Source organism: Camelus dromedarius, chromosome 16, assembly GCF_036321535.1.
Source record: "Camelus dromedarius isolate mCamDro1 chromosome 16, mCamDro1.pat, whole genome shotgun sequence".
In the NCBI taxonomy this organism is placed as follows: Eukaryota; Metazoa; Chordata; class Mammalia; order Artiodactyla; family Camelidae; genus Camelus; species Camelus dromedarius.
The window spans coordinates 54,366,528-54,387,195 of record NC_087451.1 but is presented as its reverse complement, the minus strand read 5'-3'; the positions used below and the strand labels follow the sequence as shown (position 1 = coordinate 54,387,195).

The 20,668-nt window shown below is 44.9% G+C and overlaps 1 protein-coding gene across 1 annotated transcript; it reads left to right on the top strand.

Moving 5' to 3' along the window:
* The first annotated feature begins 1,089 nt into the window (after positions 1-1,089).
* Positions 1,090-11,354, top strand: TBX21 (T-box transcription factor 21). The gene is made up of 6 exons (XM_011000733.3): positions 1,090-1,670; positions 8,101-8,255; positions 8,647-8,768; positions 9,358-9,516; positions 9,661-9,722; positions 9,959-11,354. The coding sequence occupies exons 1-6, from the start codon at positions 1,180-1,182 to the stop codon at positions 10,575-10,577; spliced, it is 1,608 nt and encodes a 535-aa protein (XP_010999035.2). The 5' UTR covers positions 1,090-1,179; the 3' UTR covers positions 10,578-11,354.
* The last annotated feature ends 9,314 nt before the right edge of the window (positions 11,355-20,668 follow it).

The window sequence follows — 20,668 nt, the reverse complement described above, 5'->3', positions numbered from 1 at the left end:
GGCGGCCCTTCAGAACATGTGGTGGGTTTCCTTCCTGTCAGCCGGCTCTGAATCTGTTCAGAGCAGCCTTTCCATCCAGGTATAATAATAGACTGTAAAGTGCCACACAGATGTCCCCTCTCATGTAAGACTCACAGCCCCTCTGAAAAATACATAAGTACATTTGTTTTCCTTAGCCTAGGACTTGAAGCACTCGAGGCTGACTTTCAGGTAAGGAAAGTGACTTGCCCAGCTTACAGATACTGGGATTCTGAGCACTGGCAGCCCAGTGCTACTTCCAGTGCCGGTGGCTGCCAGGCCCAGGTAGGGGAGCTTTTGTGGGCCTGGACCAGCCCAGGGCCCTGCAAACCCACAGCTGCTGGGGTGCAAGCTCCTCCAAGGATCTCTTCCCTCTGCGCATAGGTCCCAGGTCTGCCCTGGGGCTGAAGGAACAAGACGCATCTGACACTGCCACTTGGGCCTTTGGCAATGAGAAAGAGCGCAAACACGTCACACAAAGCCAGTTAGCACTCAGCCTGGGCACACACTGGGCATCAGTGAATATCTGTTGCATGTTCCTGGGTGAAGCGGCTCCGAGCCTGCAAGTACTGATAGAAGGCTTTGTGAGTCCCATCTGGGCCATCACCAAAGGCTTCCCGTAGGAGGGGGCCTTTGAGCTGAGGCTTCAAGTGTGGGTTGAATTTCCACGAGGGTCCAGAGGAGAGAAACAGGCTGGCGTTTCAGGTGGAGGCGTTGACTCTCCCAGAAGGCAAAGTCTTTGAGCGAGAACTACGAGGCTCCCGGTGTCTCGCTGGTCTACATAGAAGGGGCCCTTCAGTCCTCACCGACCGAGTAGAGTTTGCCCAGTACTAGCCACGAGGGGCGGGGTGAGGCGGGGCGGGGCCGAGGTGGCGGGGGTGGGGTGGGGAGGAACCGGAGAGCTTCATAAGGTCACAGCAAAGGCGCCGCGACGCTAGTGACAGCGGCCCGCTGGAGAGGGAGCCCGGGAGCTGCCGCGCGCCCGCCAAACGCGGGCGCAGGACCCAGGCGTCCGAGCCCGGGCTCCGGTGGGGCCCCGCCCCCGCCCCAACCCCCTGGGCCCCGCCCCCGCCCACCTCGGCCCCGCCGACCCCCGCGCCCGCCCCCGCGCGGAGAGGTGCCGGTCATCGACGGCCGCGGGAAGGTGCCAGCCAGCCCCGGATGGGCATCGTGGAGCCGGGCTGCGGAGACATGCTGACGGGCACCGAGCCAATGCCAGCGAGCGACGAGGGCCGGGCGCCAGGCGCCGACCCGCAGAACCGCTACTTCTACCCGGAGCCGAGCGCTCAGGATGCGGCCGACCGTCGCGGGGGCGCCAGCCTGGGGGCGCCCTACGCCGGGGGCGCCCTAGTGCCCGCCCCGCCGGGCCGCTTCCTCGGAGCCTACACCTACCCGCCCCGGCCGCAGGCCTCCGGCTTCCCCGGGGCGGGCGAGCCTTTCCCGCCGACGCCGGGCGCCGAGGGCTACCAGCCGGGGGACGGCTACGCGGCCCCGGACCCGCGCGCCGCCCTCTACCCGGGGCCTCGCGAGGACTATGCGCTCCCGGCGGGTCTGGAGGTGTCCGGGAAGCTGAGAGTGGCGCTCAACAACCACCTGTTGTGGTCCAAGTTCAATCAGCACCAGACGGAGATGATCATCACCAAGCAGGGACGGTGAGTGAGGCGCGCGCCGGGAGCGCAGAGCCGTGGGAGTCTCTGTCTTTCCAGCCCAGACAGGGACGCGTTTTTCTTTCTTTTTTTTCTCCTGTCTTAATCTTTGCCAGTGTCTCCTTGTCCCTCACAGTTTTGGCTCAGGCTTTGTGGAGAAGGAGGGAGTTGTAGTGGGGTTAGGAAAGTTCTGGGGTTGTTTACTCTCAGGACGTTACACCAACAGGCAGAACTCAAAAAGGAGGTGGAGGAGAAGGGCACGATGAGCCGGCGTCCTGGTTTAGGAGGAAGGTGCCCATGATTTCACCCAGCATTGGGGTGCGCTCTCTGAGTAGGGGGCGCCGTGGGCACAGAAGGAGCGTGTGCTGTGGGTTTGACAGAACAGGGCACCTCTTAGCCCCTACGTGTGGGCAAACGGAGGGGAGGGCAGAGTCTTGCAGTGGGGCCGGCAACAATTCAACCTCATCTCTGGGGCCTCCTGTGCCCACCTCTCCCAGCCCCCTTGCTGCTGCTGGGTACAGGTCAGCTCTGGTCGGGGGGAGGACAGTAAGACTGGGATTTGGTGACATGGAGAAGCGGTCGCCAAGTTTCCTTTCCGGTAGTACTTTGAGATCATATGTCTGGTGTGTGTGTGTGTTGGGGTTGGTGTGTGGGGTGGGTGGTGGTAAAGTGGGAGGGGGCACAGATTCCTTCTAGGCATAGTCCCCTGCCCCAGGGCACAAATGACCATGAGCCTGAGCAGGTGAAGCTGATTTGTGGGTCCCAGCTGGCAGCTCGTCCCACACTCTACCCTTCAAAGCCTGTTCCCTGAAAGCCTGCCCCACCCTTAGCCAGATAGTCACCAGTCCATCCTGGGGAACCCATGGCTCCATGGCTCAGGGTTTCCTGAGCCCAGTGCATGCAGGGTAAGTTCTGGGGCCAAGGGTGCTGCTTCCGGAGAGAGCCTCCGTCATGGGGAAAGAAAGAGAAACTTTTGACTTAGTGTGTTATTTGTTTAGTAAGCAACACTCTGAGTGGGCCCTGCCTGTGTCTGGTGCGAGTGTGCACACACCTGGCCCAGTGGGGGCCGGCATGGGCAGGGGACCAGTGAGGACCTATGTGTGGAGGGGCTGTAACATCAGTGGACCTAGGAAGTGTTGAAGAGCAGATACCGAATGTGGGACTTGGGGAGGGAGAGGGGAGAGGCCATGCTGGGCCCCGGGATTGACATTTAGTCTGGACATTGCTGGAACATTCTTACTTCCCCAAGATTTCTATGGTGTGGCTTGGGATTGAGGGACCTGTCCACCAACCACAACTAGCTTCAGATTGCTGAGCTCTTCCTCTTTCTCTGGGATGAACCCAGGAACGTTAGCATTTTCTTTTTTGGCAAGGCCTTCATCTTCTAAGCCTTGTGATAATTCCTCTCTGCTCCCTCCAACCCTAGCCCCCTCTGGGTACACCCAGACACAGCCCCGACTTCAGTCCTATCGAGTCTGAATTGGAGGGGACCCAGAAGACCCTGTCCTGTCTCTACCCTGGACAGACAGGGACACTGGCCCAGAAACAGTAAGAGACTCTTCTGAAGTTACACAGCGCACCCATCTCTGGCAGAACTGGCCTCGGTTTCTTTCTCTGATCCCCCCATGGCTGGGAGTAAAAACAGTCGCCCACGCTGGCCGAAGGCCTTCATGCATTCAGAGTGTTTTCACTTCCATTATTTCGCTGTGCGCTAGGTAGGCCCAGCGGCCTCCCTAGTTACAGCTGAGGGCACTGAGGCGCAGGGGGGCTGGTGGCTTGCGCTTGTTCACACAGCAGACTCGGACTCAAGCCTCCACTCTGCTGGGGAGTCCTGAAGCTTCCCATCCTGGGGCCTGGCTAGGGTCTCCCCACAGCCTTGCTGCCAGGCCCTTGCCCCTCCAGTCTTGAGGGACAGGATGGACAGAGCTTCAGCCAGAACTTCAGGGCTCTGGGTGCTGGGCTAGCCGTGGCTCTGCCCTCAGGCTGTTTCAGGAGGTATCTCAGGGCGATGTGGCTCCCGGTCCGGGTCGCCATCTCTACACCTACAGTTTCCTTCTGTTCTTTATGTTCCTGCTGAGTAATTCTCTCTTGACAAATTTTGTTGTCTGTTTGGATCCACACACTTAATTTCCTTTATTATGAAAAATTCCAGTATATACAGCAGTGAAGAGAAAAATGTAACAGATCTCCATCTAACATTACTCAGCTTTGACAATTGCCCAGTACTGGTCCAGCCTTGTTTCTTTATCCTCGCTCACTTAACTTCCATCCTCTGGTCTGAAACCATGTTCAGTGACAGTATAAGTAATTAGTAAATCCTAGACACTTTATTACTTCATCCTTAAGTAGTTCTCTGTGCACCTTTAAAAATGGCTTTTTAAAAATAAATACAATACCATTAGCAAACCTGAGAAGAAGTTCCTAAATGTCATCAAATTTCCCTAAATGTTTTGTGTGTGTGTGCACGCGTGCATGTGTGTGTGTGTGTTTTACAATCCTCACACTTTCAATCCATCCTGAGGGACCGCTTCGGACACTGCAGCGTGTCGGACACTGTTGGAAGGGGACAGTGGCCCCTTCACCCCTTCCTTTGATGCCTCCTTGCGGATCAAGCCTCTGGGGTCAGCACCCCGTATCTGAGCTTGGGCTCCAGTGATCTGGGAAGTTGGCAGCCATTTCCTTCTGCTATCGACTTCTGAAAAGTAAGACTTGGACTCAGAGAACAGCTCCCTTTCCGTTCTTCTCTTTTGATGGGCTGGCCTGTCCTTCCGTGGGTGCCAGTGACCCACCAGTCACTACCACATCACCCACGGCCTTCTTCCTTTTTGAAAAATCCTGCCAGCCCAGGCCCACTCACAGCCCCGTAGCCTTTTGCCTTGGGCTGACTCACTCCCTCCCAGATCCTTCCCTCACACCCACCCTAGCCCCATCCTCAGGGTGGACAAGCGAAACACTCTCCTGCATGGGCAGAAATGGGGCGGGGAGCCGGGAGTGATTCCGGGGTCCAGAGACGGAGCCAGGCAGCTCAGATGGAGCTGGGAGGGGAAACAGGACAAAAAGATTGTCTGGCCAACTGGAGACTTTGGAGTTCAAGTTTATGTGTTTGTGGAGCTTTGGGGCCTTATAGTGCCTCCTGGGTTTGCTGGGCCTCATGTCATCTCTGCGAGGTAGTCTGTGTGCTGTGCCCGAGTTGGCTGGCATGGAATAGTCGAAGGCAGACCTTCTCAGTAGAGGAAGAGAGAGGCGGCTGTCTCCGGGTGTGTGGATGTGTGGGTGTGTGGATGTGCAGTAATTGCTGGCAATCCCCACTTTTCTGGGTGTGATTAGTTGATTATTATAATTAAGATAACTTTGGGTAGCTCTGTTGTTAAGCATCCCAATTTGCACTCGTGTGTGTATGTGTGAAGTTAGGGCTCGATAAAACAATTTCAGTCCTGCATCATCTTCGATCGCTGGCCTCAGGCATTTTGGTTTTCTCTTTTCTACATTCCTACTCCGAGAACGCTTTAGCTCTTTAAAAACAAAAAAAATTTTTTTTATCTTTCAGCCAGCTTTATTTCTCTGGGTGCAGGTGAAAACGGCTTTGCTTGCTGTTCGGCCATTTGCTGGTGGCCGTCGGATTTCTATTAAGTGGGTCCAAGGTTGGTGGGAGGAGGCGATCTCTTGATGCCAAGTGCTTTTCGCATTTGAATAGGCAGATGCCAGAAGACACTCCTAAAAAAAAAAAAAAAAAAAGTAAATAACAAAGAGGGAATAAAACCAGAATACACTCCTAAAAGGTGGTACCAGTTTACACCCCCACCAATAGTGAACGAGAGGACCCACTTTCCCACAGGCTCATCGACATTGGATATTACCAAATTTGAAACATTTTGCCGACATGACTGATAAAAACCATCTCCTTTTAATTTGTACTTAATGACAGTGAATTGGAGCATTGTCAGAGGTGTTCAGGATGGGGAAGGCATACAGACCCTGTGGATCATTTCAAGGCGGGATGGTCCTGAGGGGCAGCAGAGGAATTTGGGGGTCTTGGACCCTATCCTCTGAGGGCAGAACGGTAAGTGGTCTTTTGTAGGGGGCTCATTTTGGCACCAGACCTATCTTCACTCCCTGTTCCCTCCCAGCAAAGTGTCATGTAAATCAGGGGCTATTTTGGGAATCCCAGCTGGTGGTGATTCTAAACTTTTAGGATGAAGTTGAGATCTCCTTTCTCTTCTCCCTCTTCCTCACGGTCCTCCTGTGTCACCTGCCTTTCCTCCTGCTAGGGAGAAGCAGGATGGAGGTATGGAGGCTGCAGGAGACCCCAGCTCTGCTCTCCTATCAGGGAGCCATCGGCAAACCTCTTTGAGCCTTGTTTTCTTCAAGTAACATTTGAATGGAAATAACATTTGCTGTCTCAAAGGACTGGTTCAATGAACTGACTGCTGCATAGGGGCTCAATGAATTTGTTTTCTTCTCTCATTTTATTCCTACAAGTTTGGATAGGAACAGGTTACAATATAGGTTGCAGAATGAGTCATTGGTAGAAACGCGTTGAAAATATTCTCCCACCCTCAAATGCTCAGAGCCTCACACCTCACCTCTGATTTTTCAAGTCAACTGGTGGGCCGAGCGCCTGGGACCAAAGGTCTAGAACTGGAACTCTGGATTCTTGCTCAGGGTCTTTTTGCAAGGCCAGAGTGCTTTGACGGCTCTGGGCCTGGGAGGAGGTGGGATGGGGGTGGGACGGGAGAGACGGTGAGCTGAGTTTCACATCTTTCAAACTTCTTAACATCTCTCAGAGGAAAGGGGGACAGGAGTTATTATCTCCATTTATAGGTGAAGAAACTGAGGTTTGGTTTGGGAATTAACTTATCCAAGGTCATAGGGCCAGTGGTCTCTTTTGCTCAGCCCAGGAGAATCTGGGGAAGATGGGACTGTGACTGCCCTCCAGGGAGATCTTTCAAGGTTATTAGGGATGTTGCTCTGGGACCCTCTGGGAACTAGAATCTACCCCAAAGTGTTCCTAGACCCCTTGAACTCTCCCTCCCCCAGGTTTCCTGACTCACGGACCAGTACCTTTCATCCCATCCTGAGGGGCTTTTTGTCAGAGGAGGGGAGAAGTGTGTGAGAATGAAAAGTAATTCTGATGAGAGTTTGACTCTGCCATCTTAAAAACTCTGTCTTTCCTGCTTGGGTTAGAAGAGCAAGGGTTTAAGCCGTTAGAGCTGGTGGTGGTAGAGGTGGTGGTTGTAGTGATGGTGGGGATAATGGAGGGAGTAATTGTAGTGATGGTAATAGTGTAGGTAATAGTTGTGGTGATGGGTGTGGTGATGGCTGTAATGGTGGAGGTGCTGGTTACAGTGATGATGGTGGTGGGGGTGGTGACGGTGGAGATGATGGTTGTAGTGGTGGTGGTGTTAGGGGTAGTGATAGTGGAGGTGTTGGTTTAGTGATGGTGGTGGTGGTGGAGATGTTGGTTGTAGTGATGTGTTGGGAGTGGGACTGGTGGAGCTGGTGGAAGATGGTTGTGGTATAGGAGTGCTGCTTTCTCTGAATCGAATATTCTGGCACAATAACACAGCACACCAAATCCAAATTCCTTTTCCCGGGAACCAGGACTTTGAACATAAGGACTGTGCTCTAGAGTCCTCTTTCAGGTGGATGGGAAGTTCCAGCTAGGACTTTGAAGACTCAGGCCTGGAGCAGACCACACTGCAGACATCTGGCCCACGACGATGGGGTGGGGAGGGCCTGTGGATGGGCGCTGTGGGGCTAGGCATGTGCTAGCACCATGAGAACTACAGTGGAGAGGATGGATGACGGACTGAGGCCACACCAGGGTTCAGGGAAGTGAGGCATGAGGACCTACTAGGAACATCCTGTGTGGGGCTGGCTTGTGGCTTTGCTCCCCGCTAGGAAGCAAACGAAGAGTACGGACAGTGGTGTGCAGCTAATGTCTAGCAACTGACCCTCTGAAAGAAAAACATTTTAAAAAGCTGATTCGTAGTGTTTGCTGATTTCTGTGGTAAATACCCTTGCAATGCTGCTTTTAAGCTACCCACGTGATATCACGGAACGCAGAGTCGGGAAGAGACGAGTGGTAGCGCACATTATCTAGTATCTCCACCATACGGGCAGAGGAGACGTAAACAACCTCAAGAGCAGAGATGAAAGTAAAATGGACTGAAAGAACTGGGAAGTGATGATTTTGGAGTATTTCTTACCTTGGCTTCTAATGTAATATATTTAATTGTAAGTTTATATAATTTAATTTTTAACCGTGGCTGTTTTAACAACTGGCTGGCAGGCTTTCTGGACCTCTCCATCTGGCTTTGGTGTGGGGCGGGAGCCAGCTCCAGCACACCACTGACGGGATGGCCTTTGCACAAGGGACGGCTGTCCCGGGGCTGGGGGTCTGATGGATATTAGTGGGTCTCTCTGTTCTCCCCAGGCGGATGTTCCCATTCCTGTCATTTACTGTGGCTGGGCTGGAGCCCACCAGTCATTACCGGATGTTTGTGGACGTGGTCTTGGTGGACCAGCACCACTGGCGGTATCAGAGCGGCAAGTGGGTGCAGTGTGGAAAGGCTGAGGGCAGCATGCCAGGTATAAGCCTCCTTGGGAGCGGTGGGCACACTTTTTCTCTAAGACTGGGCGCCCCCTGGTGGATCCAGGAGGAACCTCCAAGCCCTTGCCCGTGACTCCTAGTATTTAATTCTCCGTTCCATCCTTCCCATCCCACCCCACCCCACCCCATCCCATTCCATTCCATCTCACCCCATCCTCTCCCACTTCTCACTTCCGTTCTGTTTATCATCTCCTACTTTGCTGTAGCCTATCTTCAGCTCAGTCCTCTGCCCACACCTCCCCCTGCCCTGCCCCGTCTGTCTCCTCCCTGCTTCTTTCTTGCCATCCCCCTCAGAACAGGCAAAGAAGTCCCACATCACCAGGGGCCTGGTCCCAGGGGCTGTATGCCAAAGAGATTAACTGTCCACAGGAAACCGCCTGTACATCCACCCCGATTCCCCCAACACTGGAGCCCACTGGATGCGCCAGGAAGTTTCATTTGGGAAACTAAAGCTCACCAACAACAAGGGGGCCTCCAACAATGTGACCCAGGTGGGACTCCTCCCCATGGGCGAGCCCCACCCCCGTCCCCATCCCTGAGGCCACAGTAGGTCCTGTAGGCTGATTCTGTTCTGTAGGAATGACTTTTCTTCCTCTCTGACTCTGGTTCTTTTCTACCCACCTTGGGAGGGAACTGAATCTCAGGGCAGGCAGGGATCACATTCAGGCCAACATGGGACTAACCAGCCTGGGGATTTCTTCACTGAATCCCGGCTGCCATGGCTCGTGTACTGTATTGGGTATAAAGCTGGTACCGGTGGTCCCAGGAAATGGACACAGAGTTTCTTTGAGTTGAGTAGTCCTATTAAAATGCCCTTATCCCTGAAAAGCCCTGTTTGTACTAATAGCTTGGTCACAGTGGACATCTGGGGATAGGGAAGGGGGCAGGAAGATAGAATTGGTGCCCTAAAGAGGCTGGGGACTAGGGTTGGAAGGCCTGGGAGAAGTTACATGGTGGCAGGGCAGGGGAATGGCCACCATGACCTCAGGGTCCTTTTGAGCCTGGCCACAGGGCCAGCCATGGAGGTGGGGTCCTTTGAACTCCTCCTCCCACCCTCACAGCCGTCTCACTGCCTCTCAGATGATCGTGCTGCAGTCCCTCCATAAGTACCAGCCCCGGCTGCACATCGTTGAAGTGAACGATGGAGAGCCAGAGGCAGCCTGCAACGCTTCCAATGCGCACATCTTTACTTTCCAAGAAACCCAGTTCATTGCCGTGACTGCCTACCAGAATGCGGAGGTGGGGGCTGCCTGGGCAAGGGTGGGCTGAGCCTGGGAGGGGGATTAGGGGGAGAGCAGGCCCCTAGTATCCCCTAGGAAGGATTTTGTAAGCTCCCCAGCCACAGACTCAGGATTCAGGTGACTCTGTTTCCCCTCTCTCTAGATTACTCAGCTGAAAATTGATAACAACCCTTTTGCCAAAGGATTCCGGGAGAACTTTGAGTCGTAAGTACCACTGGGTTCAGCTCACCTTTGCAGAGGCCTCCTCTTGTTCCTCTGAGACTGGGACTCCAGCACGTCCCCTCTCTGCCTCTGAGCATCGGGAAGCATGGGGTGGGTGCTCCTGGAGGGCCAGCAGGTCTAGGGAGGGACATGCAATGGGCAGGTTCATAAGTGATGGTTCTGCTCTTGACCCCTGTCTTCTTGCTTCCTGTTTTTTTCCTCTTTTTTTTTTTTTTTAGAATGTATGCATCTGTTGACACCAGCGTCCCCTCTCCACCTGGACCGAACTGTCAATTGCTTGGGGGAGATCACTACTCATCTCTCCTCCCCAACCAGTATCCCGTTCCCAGCCGTTTCTACCCCGACCTTACTGGCCAGGCCAAGGATGTGGTGCCTCAGCCTTACTGGCTGGGGCCCCCCCGGGACCACAGCTACGAGGCCGAGTTTCGAGCAGTCAGCATGAAGCCTGCGTTCCTGCCCTCCGCCCCTGGGCCCACCATGTCCTACTACCGAAGCCAGGAGGTCCTGGCGCCTGGAGCTGGCTGGGCTGTGGCCCCCCAATACCCTCCCAAGATGGGCCCAGCCAGCTGGTTCCGCTCCATGCGGACTCTGCCCATGGAACCTGGCCCTGGAGCCTCAGAGGGGCGGGGGCCAGAGGACCAAGGCTCCCCCTCCTTGTGGACTGACATCACCCCCATCCGGCCGGAGTCCAGTGACTCGGGACTGGGTGAAGGAGACTCTAAGAGGAGGCGTGTGTCCCCCTATCCTTCCAGTGGTGACAGTTCCTCCCCTGCGGGGGCTCCTTCTCCTTTTGATAAGGAAACCGAAGGCCAGTTTTATAACTATTTTCCCAATTGAGCAGGTGATGTGGTGAACGGAAGAGAAAGAGTGCTATTAGGTTGGGAGACACCAACTACTGTAGACCACAGACTCAGGACTGAGTGGTCTCTAACTCCCTCTGTCCCTTCCCCTTTTGTAATTGGTTGAGGAAGAGGGGGGCCAAGAAGGATTCTGGGGTTCACTTGCTTCCTGGCCCACAATGAAACCTGAAAAGAGTGTCCTCTGCCCCTTCCTCGGCCCTAACTACAGCCATTTACCTGGTGCTGCTTCTGGCTGTGGGTTCCCAGCCAGATAACAGAAGGTCTGGGATGCAAAAGAGCTTCCTCTTCTGTGGGGTGGGGGTGGGGTGAGGGTCTGGGTCAGGTGGATGGCTGGACTGGATAATCAAGATCTCTTTCTCTGTAGAGTAACTTTCAACGTTTTTGTTTGTGTGTGTGTTAATCCCTGATCTGGAAATAACGGCACATGAATTTTATAACAACCAGCCAGCCAGGGTCAGGGAGATGACCCAGGTGACTTTGAGCAGCCAGCCTGGGCCCTGCCAGCTCGGAGACAGTGGGGTCCTGAGGAAGGGGATGGGATGGGGGGATGGTGCACGCCTCAGGGGATGGGATGGGGAGATGGTGCACGCCTCAGGATGGGGTGGTGGTTGTGTATCAGGGAGCATTTTTCTTTTCTTTTTCTTTTTAATTTTTATTTTTGGAACAGGGGAGGCTATTTATTGTACAGAGAGTGGTGTTTGAATATATATCTTTTGTCTTCATCACTTTCTGAAAATAAACACGAAACTGTCAAGTGTGTCCTGCTTCTGTGCCCGGGTGGGGGACATGGATGGGGGCACCACTGGGAATTGCAAATGTACCAAAGCTGTTCTGTCTGCTCTCAAACAGAAATTGAAGTTCAGAAGACCCTGTAGCTCCTAGAAACCAGAGGTGGCTTCATTTAGGGAATAACTTGAGCTAGAGCAAGGCCACTTGTCCTGCCTTTGGAGCTCAGGTTGATGACTGATGCTGCCTCTTAAGGTGTTTTGGGACACACTAACCTGTGGAGCAGGGTGTGAGTGCAAGGCTAGAGGATGAGGGCTGGGGCAAGGGTGGGGGGCGTCTGGAGAAGGATGGCACTTGATTTCTCTTTGTGTTTCTGGCAGCTTTGGATCTCCATCTTCATCTTAGGGTTGTTTAAGGATTAAAGGAGTAAATATAAGTTTGGACCACATGAAATTGCTGTTTTTGTAGGTCATGAACAATCAAATACTGGCAATTTCTTATGATTCAACCTCATACATGTAAAGAGTTTAGAACAGTGCCAGATAGACAGAACCCAGGGTGTAAACTATTGTTGTTGTCATTATTACAATTCTCTAACTCTGTTTCTCTCTCTCCTTATACACACACTGAATTGTGTTTATAAAATGATGCATGATTCTTTTAAAGAATTGAAGCAATGCAGAAAAGTATAAAGACAACAATAAGTTATCTCAAATCTTATCACCCAGCAACAATTGTCACTAACGTTAGATGGATTAGAGAGACAGGAGTATTTTTATAATATTGGAATCATACTGAATATGCTTTTCCTTAATGAAAACTATTGAATTTTAGTTAACAGAAGGTAATAATAATAATAATAAACCACCAAACAAACAATCAACACCCCCAAAACTCTCAAGTGAATGAAGAGAATTGCTGAATTAAAAAATACATCTTCCTTCATAATAAAAAATATTTCCTGAAAGCGCATTCTAAGGTTAAAAAAGGAGCTTACAGGAAACGTTAAGAGGTTGGAGTTGCTAGGTTTGCCTCACCCGAGTCCAGGGTACACCCCGTTCATCATTATAGGCTTTGGGGTGTTCTTCCAGTTCTGTTTGTGGCCTGGAAATTTCACTTCTGCCACACAGTTCACAGCCCCTCCTTTACTGGTCTCTTCCCAGAGGTCATTTTCATCACCATCTAATCAAAAGAAGGAAAAGATAAGGAGACACACGTATTTGGTTCCATCCTTTTTGGATTTGGAAGCTCATTTTTAAAATGACATTAGGAGTTCAGCCATATTGCTCTGTGAATGCAGATTATTCCTCCCCGTACCCCACCCCTTGGCTGTCACTCTTTGGAGTGAATGATACTGAGTTTAGTCTATTTCCTTTCTTGGGGAACTGTTGTGGGTAATTACAATACTCTTCCCTTACACTGTTATTCAATGGTTTTTGTTCACTTCATTAAATATGAAGTGAAGGGAGTTGTGATTGGGTCATACGCCACTATTTTTTTCCAGAAGTCTGGCTGTGGATATTTTGATGCTTTGTTATTTGACTCACAAAGGCACATTTCTATTACTTCTTCACTATTAAATGTACCTTTTACTGAAAAAAAAAATCTGAATAAATAAATATTTTACTGAATATATATAAATACACATACACAGAGTCTTTAGTTAATGTAGTGCATTTTACCTTAAAATTACATAGTCTGGTATTAATATGCTAATTTGTCCTTTGTTTTTATTTGAATTCATCTGATAAATTTTCTCATTTTTAGTTGGTAATGTCTTAGTTTTAGTTTGTTGTAGTTATGTCTGTGTTCAAACACGTCGTTAAGACTCTTAAAATATTTTCTACTTATTTATAAATATAATGATCACTTATTAACCCACTGCACAACTTAAGAACTAAAACATTAATAACATCATAGCTATATATTCCCCCATCCCATCTCTTGCCTTTCCCTTGTGGATAACTAGTATATTGAATTTTGTGTTTAACATTTTCTTGCTTTTTAAAATTATGTGTTAACACTTTATATATTTAATTCTTATGTTATTTAGTCTTTGTTGTTTTGATCTTTATCTTTCTATGCATGAACATGGAATATTACTTCATTTATTTAGGTCATCCTTAAGGTGTCTCAGTAAAGTTTTATAATTTCTAAGTATAGATCTTGTACATCTTGTAATAGATTTAGTCTTAGGTATTAAGTTTTTTCTCTATAAAAGTTATCTTTTAAAAATATATATTTCCTAATTGCTGCTGGTATATAGAATTACAATTAATTTTTCTATGCTGATCATAAGATCCAGCCACCTTGCTAAACACTATTATTTTTTAGTGGTTTGCTGTAAATTCATTACTTTCTATATGACAGTCAGGTGATTTCAAATCATGAGAGTTCTGTTTCCTCTTTTCGAATCATTATGCTTCTAATTTCTTCTTCTTATCTTACTGTATTGGCCAGAACTTAAAATGCTAGTTTCTTGCCTTTGCGGTGATGATTTCCCCCCTATTTATTTCACTTTTCCTCTTACGCTGGTTTGGTATTTCTGTAACCTATTTATCTTATTTTAGTGGTATCTCTATATATTTTAATATGCGCATTTAATGAATTAATGTCAAACGATATTTTGCCCTTCATCCTGGTCAATAAAATAGCTTTTAGATCACTTTAACTCTGCTCTAACCCTCCTCCTAACTCACTATTGCTTTTCCCCCAATTTACTGATTTTGGACATTTCAGTTCTGTCTTTTCTTAATCCCCACAGATTGGATTCCTGTATTACTTTACTGAGACAGTAGTTGTTTGGGCTTATTTTTATTTAACCGTTCTTTTTGCTCACTTTCCTTTTTGCATTGCTACCTTCCTACTTCTTGAACTAAATCCTTTGTATATTCTTTTAGATAAGATCTCTTTGTAAACTCCTCATGTGATTGTTTCTTATACAGATTATTATTTTTTCCCCTCATAAATGAATGAGATTTGCTGAGAACACAATTTATAGTGCTTAATAATTTTTTCTTATCATTTAATGGAAGTTAGTCTGCTGTCTTCGGGCTTCTGCCATTGTTTGTGAAATCTGCTGCTACTCTAATTGCCATTCTTTTGGAGATCATCCGTCTTTTTCTTTCTGCTTTGCAGATCTTCTATTTATATTTGATGTCCAACAGATTCACTATGATGTGACAAGGTATGAATTTATTTTTCTTGCTCATATTTGAGATATTTTGTGCTTCCTGGATCTGTGTATTCATGGTTTTCATCAGTTCTGTTGGAAATAACTTTCTCTCAAAATTTTCAAGGCATTTTCCATTGTCTTTGTTTTCAGTTTTGCTCTTAAGAAGTCTGATGCCATTTTGATCCACGATCCTTTGTGTTACGTTTTTGGATCCTGTCTTTATTTCTAATGTTTTGAACATTCTAGATTTTATGCCTTGGTTTGAAGTCCTTTTTTTTTTTTTTTTCTGTTCATATTTCTGGGGCACTCAGTGAGACCTACCAATTCAGAGGCTCTATTCTTCATTCTTAGAAAGTTTCCCTTTTATCCATTCTTACTCTTTTTTGTTTGTGTGCTTCTCACTTTCTCTTAATCATATGATAGCTATCCGAGGCGATTCTTTAATTTTATTTCCTAACTTTAATCCTTTTTCTTTCTATTATTATTTTAAGAGAGTTTCTAGACTTTATATTCTGGTTCTGTTTACTTTAAAATTTCACCTATCTTATTTTTCATTCTACAAACTCTTTCTTGTCCTCCAAATGTTTTTATAGCACTCTATGCTTGTTTTATGGATGAAATATCTTCATATCATATCTCTATATTAATCAGAAGAGGGAGTTTTTATTTTACTTTTTGCAACATCTGTTTTTTAAGTTCCTTTTTTCTGCTTGTTTATTTTAGACTCTTTCATTTTGAAGGTTTTGCTCAAATATTTGGTGATCCTTGACTGTGTTTAAGAACAAAACACTATAAAATAATAATAATTGAAAAAAGAGCAAGGCACTAAAAGCTTACACAAAAGCTCTTGTGTGTTCATGGGGAAGGGGTTAAGCAATCAGTGGGCTTCATTTCAGGGTGATACGGAAGGATGATTAAGTTGGGGATCTGGCAATGGTGTGCCGGAGCTGGCTTACCCCAGCTTGCAAAAGCTGAATGGGTACACATACCTCAACTCTGCACTTAGCGACATCATATTGGCAGCTTGAAATTGTCCATGGGAATATTGACACCAGGGAAATCAACAAATGCTACGAACAATGGCACACTTCCTCCCAGATTGTTGGTTGCTAAACATTTACTGCCACATCCCTGTGAGCTGGTTCATTAGGTTGGGAACCTCATATTAAACCCTGAGAGAAGTATATAGAAGACTTTTCTCCTATTATTCAGTTGTCCTAAGGAGACTTCCAGAATTTTCCCTGGTTGACAGCATTCTAGGAGTGGAATATAAGAAGAGAAATTGGGGGTCCAGTTTCAAATTTTAAACTTTCATTTAAACTTTATGCTTTCAGCTTTGCCTTACCCTCTTAGCTACTAACTTTGGTATCCCCAAGTCCTATGTCTGTTCTTCTCACTCTCTTCAGAGAATAACGCTCTGTTCTTTTAGGTAGTGGTGGACATCTTGATACCCATGATTTCAAACTTTTAATCCATCCACCAATTTTCAGCACATGCCTCAAGTCTACCTGCCACTGTGCCTGATACTCCCTAGTCCTGAGCCCCTTAAGGGTTCTCTGATGGTAAATCAGTTCACTTATTGTTGATCCTGTCTGCAGGCATTTCAGGTGTGGCTGCATTTTAGTTTGTTGCTCCATCTTGGTTAATCAGGTACTACTCCTCCATCTGCTTTCTATATTCCAAAAATCTGTTGAAATTTATTGTCTGTTTCCTTTAGTTCTGTTATCCTCTTTGCTTCTGTAGTTCTATACATTAAGAAAATTCTTGTATTATCATTTTTGTAACCAATGTACAATTTTAATTGGAATAGAGTTGATGTATAATATTATGTTAATTTTGGGTGTACTACATGATGATTTGACTTTTGCATACATTATGAAATGATCACCATAATAAGTCTAGTAACCATCAGTCCCCAAAGTTATTACAATATAATGTATTACATCTCTGTGACCTGTTTACTATATATCTGGAGGTTTGTACCTCTTAATCCTCTTTACTCATTTTTCTCCACTCCTCACCCTTCTCCTTTCTGGCAACCATCTGTTTTATCTGAGCCTGCTTTTGCTTTGCTTAGTTTTGTGCGTTTGTTTGTTTTGTTTTTTAGTTTCCACATATAAGTAAGATATGCAGTATTTGTCTTTCTCTGTCTGACTTATTTCATTTCACATAATGCCCTCTAGATCTATGTAAGTTGTCAGAAATGGAAAGATTTCATTTTTAATGGCTGAGTAATATATATATATATATATATATATATATATATATATATATATATATATATATATATATATCTTGCATCTTCTTTATCCATTAATTTATCGATGGACACCTAGGTTGCTTTCATATCTTGGCTATTGTAAATAAAGCTGCAATGAACATTGGAATGCATATATCTTCTCAAATTTGTGTTTTTGTTTTCTTTGAGTAAATACACAGAAGTGAAATTGCTAAATCATATGGAAGTTCTATTTTTAATTTTTTGAGGAACCTCCATACTGATTTCCGTAGTGGCTGCACAAATGAACATCACCAACAGTGCACAGGGTTCTTTTTTCTCCATATCCTCACCAACATTTGTTGTTTGTTGTCTTTTTGATGAAAGCCATTCTGATAGGTGTGAGATAATATCTCACTGTGGTTTCGATTTGCATTTCTCTGATGATTAGTGATGTTGAGCATCTTTTTATGTCTGTTGGCTATTTGTATGTCTTCTTTGGAAAATTGTCTATTCAAATCCTCTGCCCACTTTAAAATTTGGTTGTTTTATTGATGTTGAGTTTTATGAGTTCTTGGTATATTTGGGGTATTAACCCCTTATCCAATATATCATTTGCAAATATCTTCTATTCAGTAGTTTTCCTTTTTTGTTGATAGTTTCCTTTGCTGTGCAAAAGCTTTTTAGTTTGATGTAGTACCATTTGTTTATTTTTTGCTTTTGTTTCTCTTGCCTGAGGAGACATATCCAAAAAAAAAAAAAAAATATTGCTAGGGCAGATGTCAAAGAGCATACTGCCTGTTTTCTTCTAGGAGTTTTATGGTTTCATGTGTTACATTTAAGTTTTTAATTCATTTTAAGTTTATTTTTGTATATGGTGTGAGAATGTAGTCCAGTTTGATTCTTTTGCATATAGCTGTCCAGTTTCCCCAATACGATTATTGAGGAGGCTGTCTTTTCCCCATTGTATATTCTTGCCTCCTTTGTTGTATATTAACTGACCATGTAAGTGTGAGTTTATTTCTGGGCTCTCAAGTCTGTTCCCTTCATCTATGTGTCTGTTTTCTGCCAGTACCATACTGTTTTGATTATTGGAGCTTTGCAATATAGTTAGCAATCAGGGAGCATGATACCTCCAGCTTTTTTCTTCTTTCTCAAGATTGTTTTGGCTATCCAGGATCTTTTGTATTTCCATACAAATTTTAGAATTACTTGTTCTACTTCTGTGAAAACTACCATTGGTATTTTGATAGGAATTGCCCTGAATCTGTAGATTGCCTTGGGGAATGTGTTCATTTTAACAATATTAATTCTTCCAATCCATGAGCATGGTATATCTTTCCATTTGTTTCATCAATTTCTTTCATTAATGTCTTATAGTTTTCTGAGTATGAGTCTTTTACATCCTTGATTATATTTATTCCTAGGTATTTTATTATTTTTATTACAATTGTAAATAAGATTTCCTTAGCCAGGAGGGTACAGCTCAGTGGTAGAGTGCATACTTAGCGTGCACAGGGTCCTGAATTCAATACCCAGTAACTTCATTAAAAAAAATAATTAGTTTTAAAAAAGATTTTCTTAATTTCTTTCTGATAATTCATTGTTAGTGTGTAGAAATGCAACAGATTTCTGTATGTTAATTTTGTATGCTACAACTTTACTAAAATTGTTTATCAGTTCTAAAAGTTTTTCAGTGGAGTCTTGAGGATTTTCTCTGTATGATATCATATTATCTGCAAACAGTGACAATTTCACTTCTTCCTTTCCAATTTGGATTCCTTTTATTACCTTATCTTGTCTAACTGCTGTGGCTAGGACTTCCAATACTATGTTGAATGAAAGTGGCAAGTATGAGCATTCTTGTCTTGTTCCTGATCTTAAAGGAAATGCTTTCAGTTTTTTACCATTGAGTATGATGTTGGTTGTCACGTATGGACTTTTTGTGTTAAGGTATGTTCCCTCTATACCCACTCTTTTGAGAGTTTTTATCATAAACTGATGCTGAATTTTGTGAAAAGCTTTTCCTGCATCTATTAAGATGATCTTAGGAGGTAGGGTATAGCTTAGTGGTAGAGTGCATGCCTAGCATGCATGAGGTCCTGGGCTCAATCCCCACTACCTCCATTTAAATAAATAAGTAAATAAATCCAATTACCACCCCTCCAAAAAAGCCAAAACAAAACAAAACAAAAAAATGATCTTATGATTTTTATTCTTTAAGTTTTAGTGTGGTATACCACATCGATTGATTTGCAGATACTGAACCATCCTTGTGTTCCTCGGATAATCCCACTTGACCAAAGTGCATGATCCTTTTAACATATTATTGAATTCAGGTTGCTAATACTTGGTTGAGGATTTTTGTATCTGTGTTCATCAGTGATATTGGCCTGTAACTTTTCTTTTTTGTGTGTGGTATCTTTGTCTGATTATAGTATCAGGGTGATGTTGGCCTTGTAGAATGAATTTAGAAGCATTCTTTTCTCTTCAAATTTTTGTCATGAAAATGACATGTTTGAAAAGAATAGGTGTTAATTTTTCTTTAAATGTTTGGTAGAGTTCACCTATGAAGTTTTCTGGTCATGGACTTTTGTTTGTTGAGTGTTTTCTGGTTTGGGGTTTTTTTTGTTTTTGTTTTCATTTTTGTTTTTATTTTTAATACTGATAGCATTTCATAACTGGTAATTGGTCTGTTCATATTTTCTATTTCTTCCTAATTCAGTCTTGGGAGATTGTTCATTTCTAGGAATTTATCCATTTCTTCTAGGTTGTCCATTTTGGGGGAGTATAATTGTTTGTAGTAATCTCTTTTGATTCTTTATATTTCTGTGGTGTTGGTTGTAACTTCTCCTCTTTCACTTCTGATTTTATTTATTCGGGGTCTCTCTATTCATTTCTTAATAAACCTAGGTAAAGGTTTGTCAGTTTTGTTTATCTTTTCAAAGAATCTGCTCTTAGTTTCATTAATCTTTTCTACCATTTTTTGTCTCTATTTCATTTATTTCTGCTCTGATCTTTATGATTTCTTTCCTTCTACTAACTTTGGGTTTTGTTTGTTCTTCTTTTTCCAGCTCCTTTAGGTGTAAGCTTAGATTGTTTGAGTCTTTTTCTTATTTCCTGAGGTAGGCTTGTATCACTATGACTCTCCCTCTTAGAACTGCTTTTGCTATGTCACATAGATTTTGTATTGTTGTGTTTCCATTTTCATTTGTCTACAGGTATTTTAAAATTTCTTCTTTGATTTCTCCAGTGCCCCATTGATTATTTAGTAGCATATTGTTTAGCCTCCATGTATTTGTGTTTTTTTAATAGATTTTTTCTTGTTGATTTCTAGTCTCAAGCCATTGTGGTCAGCAAAGATGCTTGATATGATATGATTTTAATCTTCTTAAATTATTGAGAATTGTTTTGTGGCCTATGATATATATATATTATTATATATATTATATATATATAATTATTTTAAGTTGATGATCTCTTAAGTTCAAATGCATTCTAACAACCCTGCATTTTTACCACACCCCACCATGTTTAATGTTTTTGAAATTTTTTTAATATGTTGTATCATTGGTCTCTTAAACTGTCCTCATTTTAAAAAATTATTTCTTTTTTCTGTTCAACTTGGGTGACTCCCATTACTCTCTTCCAGTTAGCTGATCTATTCCTCTGTATCATCTAATCTACTGTCAATTCCTTCTAGTTCAGTTTTTTATTTCAATTATTGTATTCTTCAGCTCTGTTTGGTTCTTCTTTATATTTTCCACATCTTTGTTAAAATTCTCACTGAGTTTATCCATTCTTCTCCTGAGTTTGTTGAGCGTCTTTATAATCATTACCTTGAACTCTTTATTGGGTAGATTGCTTATCTCCACTTCACTTAGTTCTTTTTCTCAGGTTTTGTCTTGTTTCTTTGTTTAAAACATATTCCTCTGTCTCATCATTTTGC

What these genes read in the sequence shown, in the direction of transcription:
- TBX21 (XM_011000733.3), top strand. Translation starts at nt 1,180, where the DNA reads ATGGGCATCGTGGAGCCGGGCTGCGGAGACATGCTGACGGGCACCGAG. An exon ending in ATCATCACCAAGCAGGGACG is followed by an intron (nt 1,671 to 8,100) that starts GTGAGTGAGGCG and finishes TGTTCTCCCCAG; the next exon opens with GCGGATGTTCCCATTCCTGT. An exon ending in TTCCGGGAGAACTTTGAGTC is followed by an intron (nt 9,723 to 9,958) that starts GTAAGTACCACT and finishes TTTTTTTTTTAG; the next exon opens with AATGTATGCATCTGTTGACA.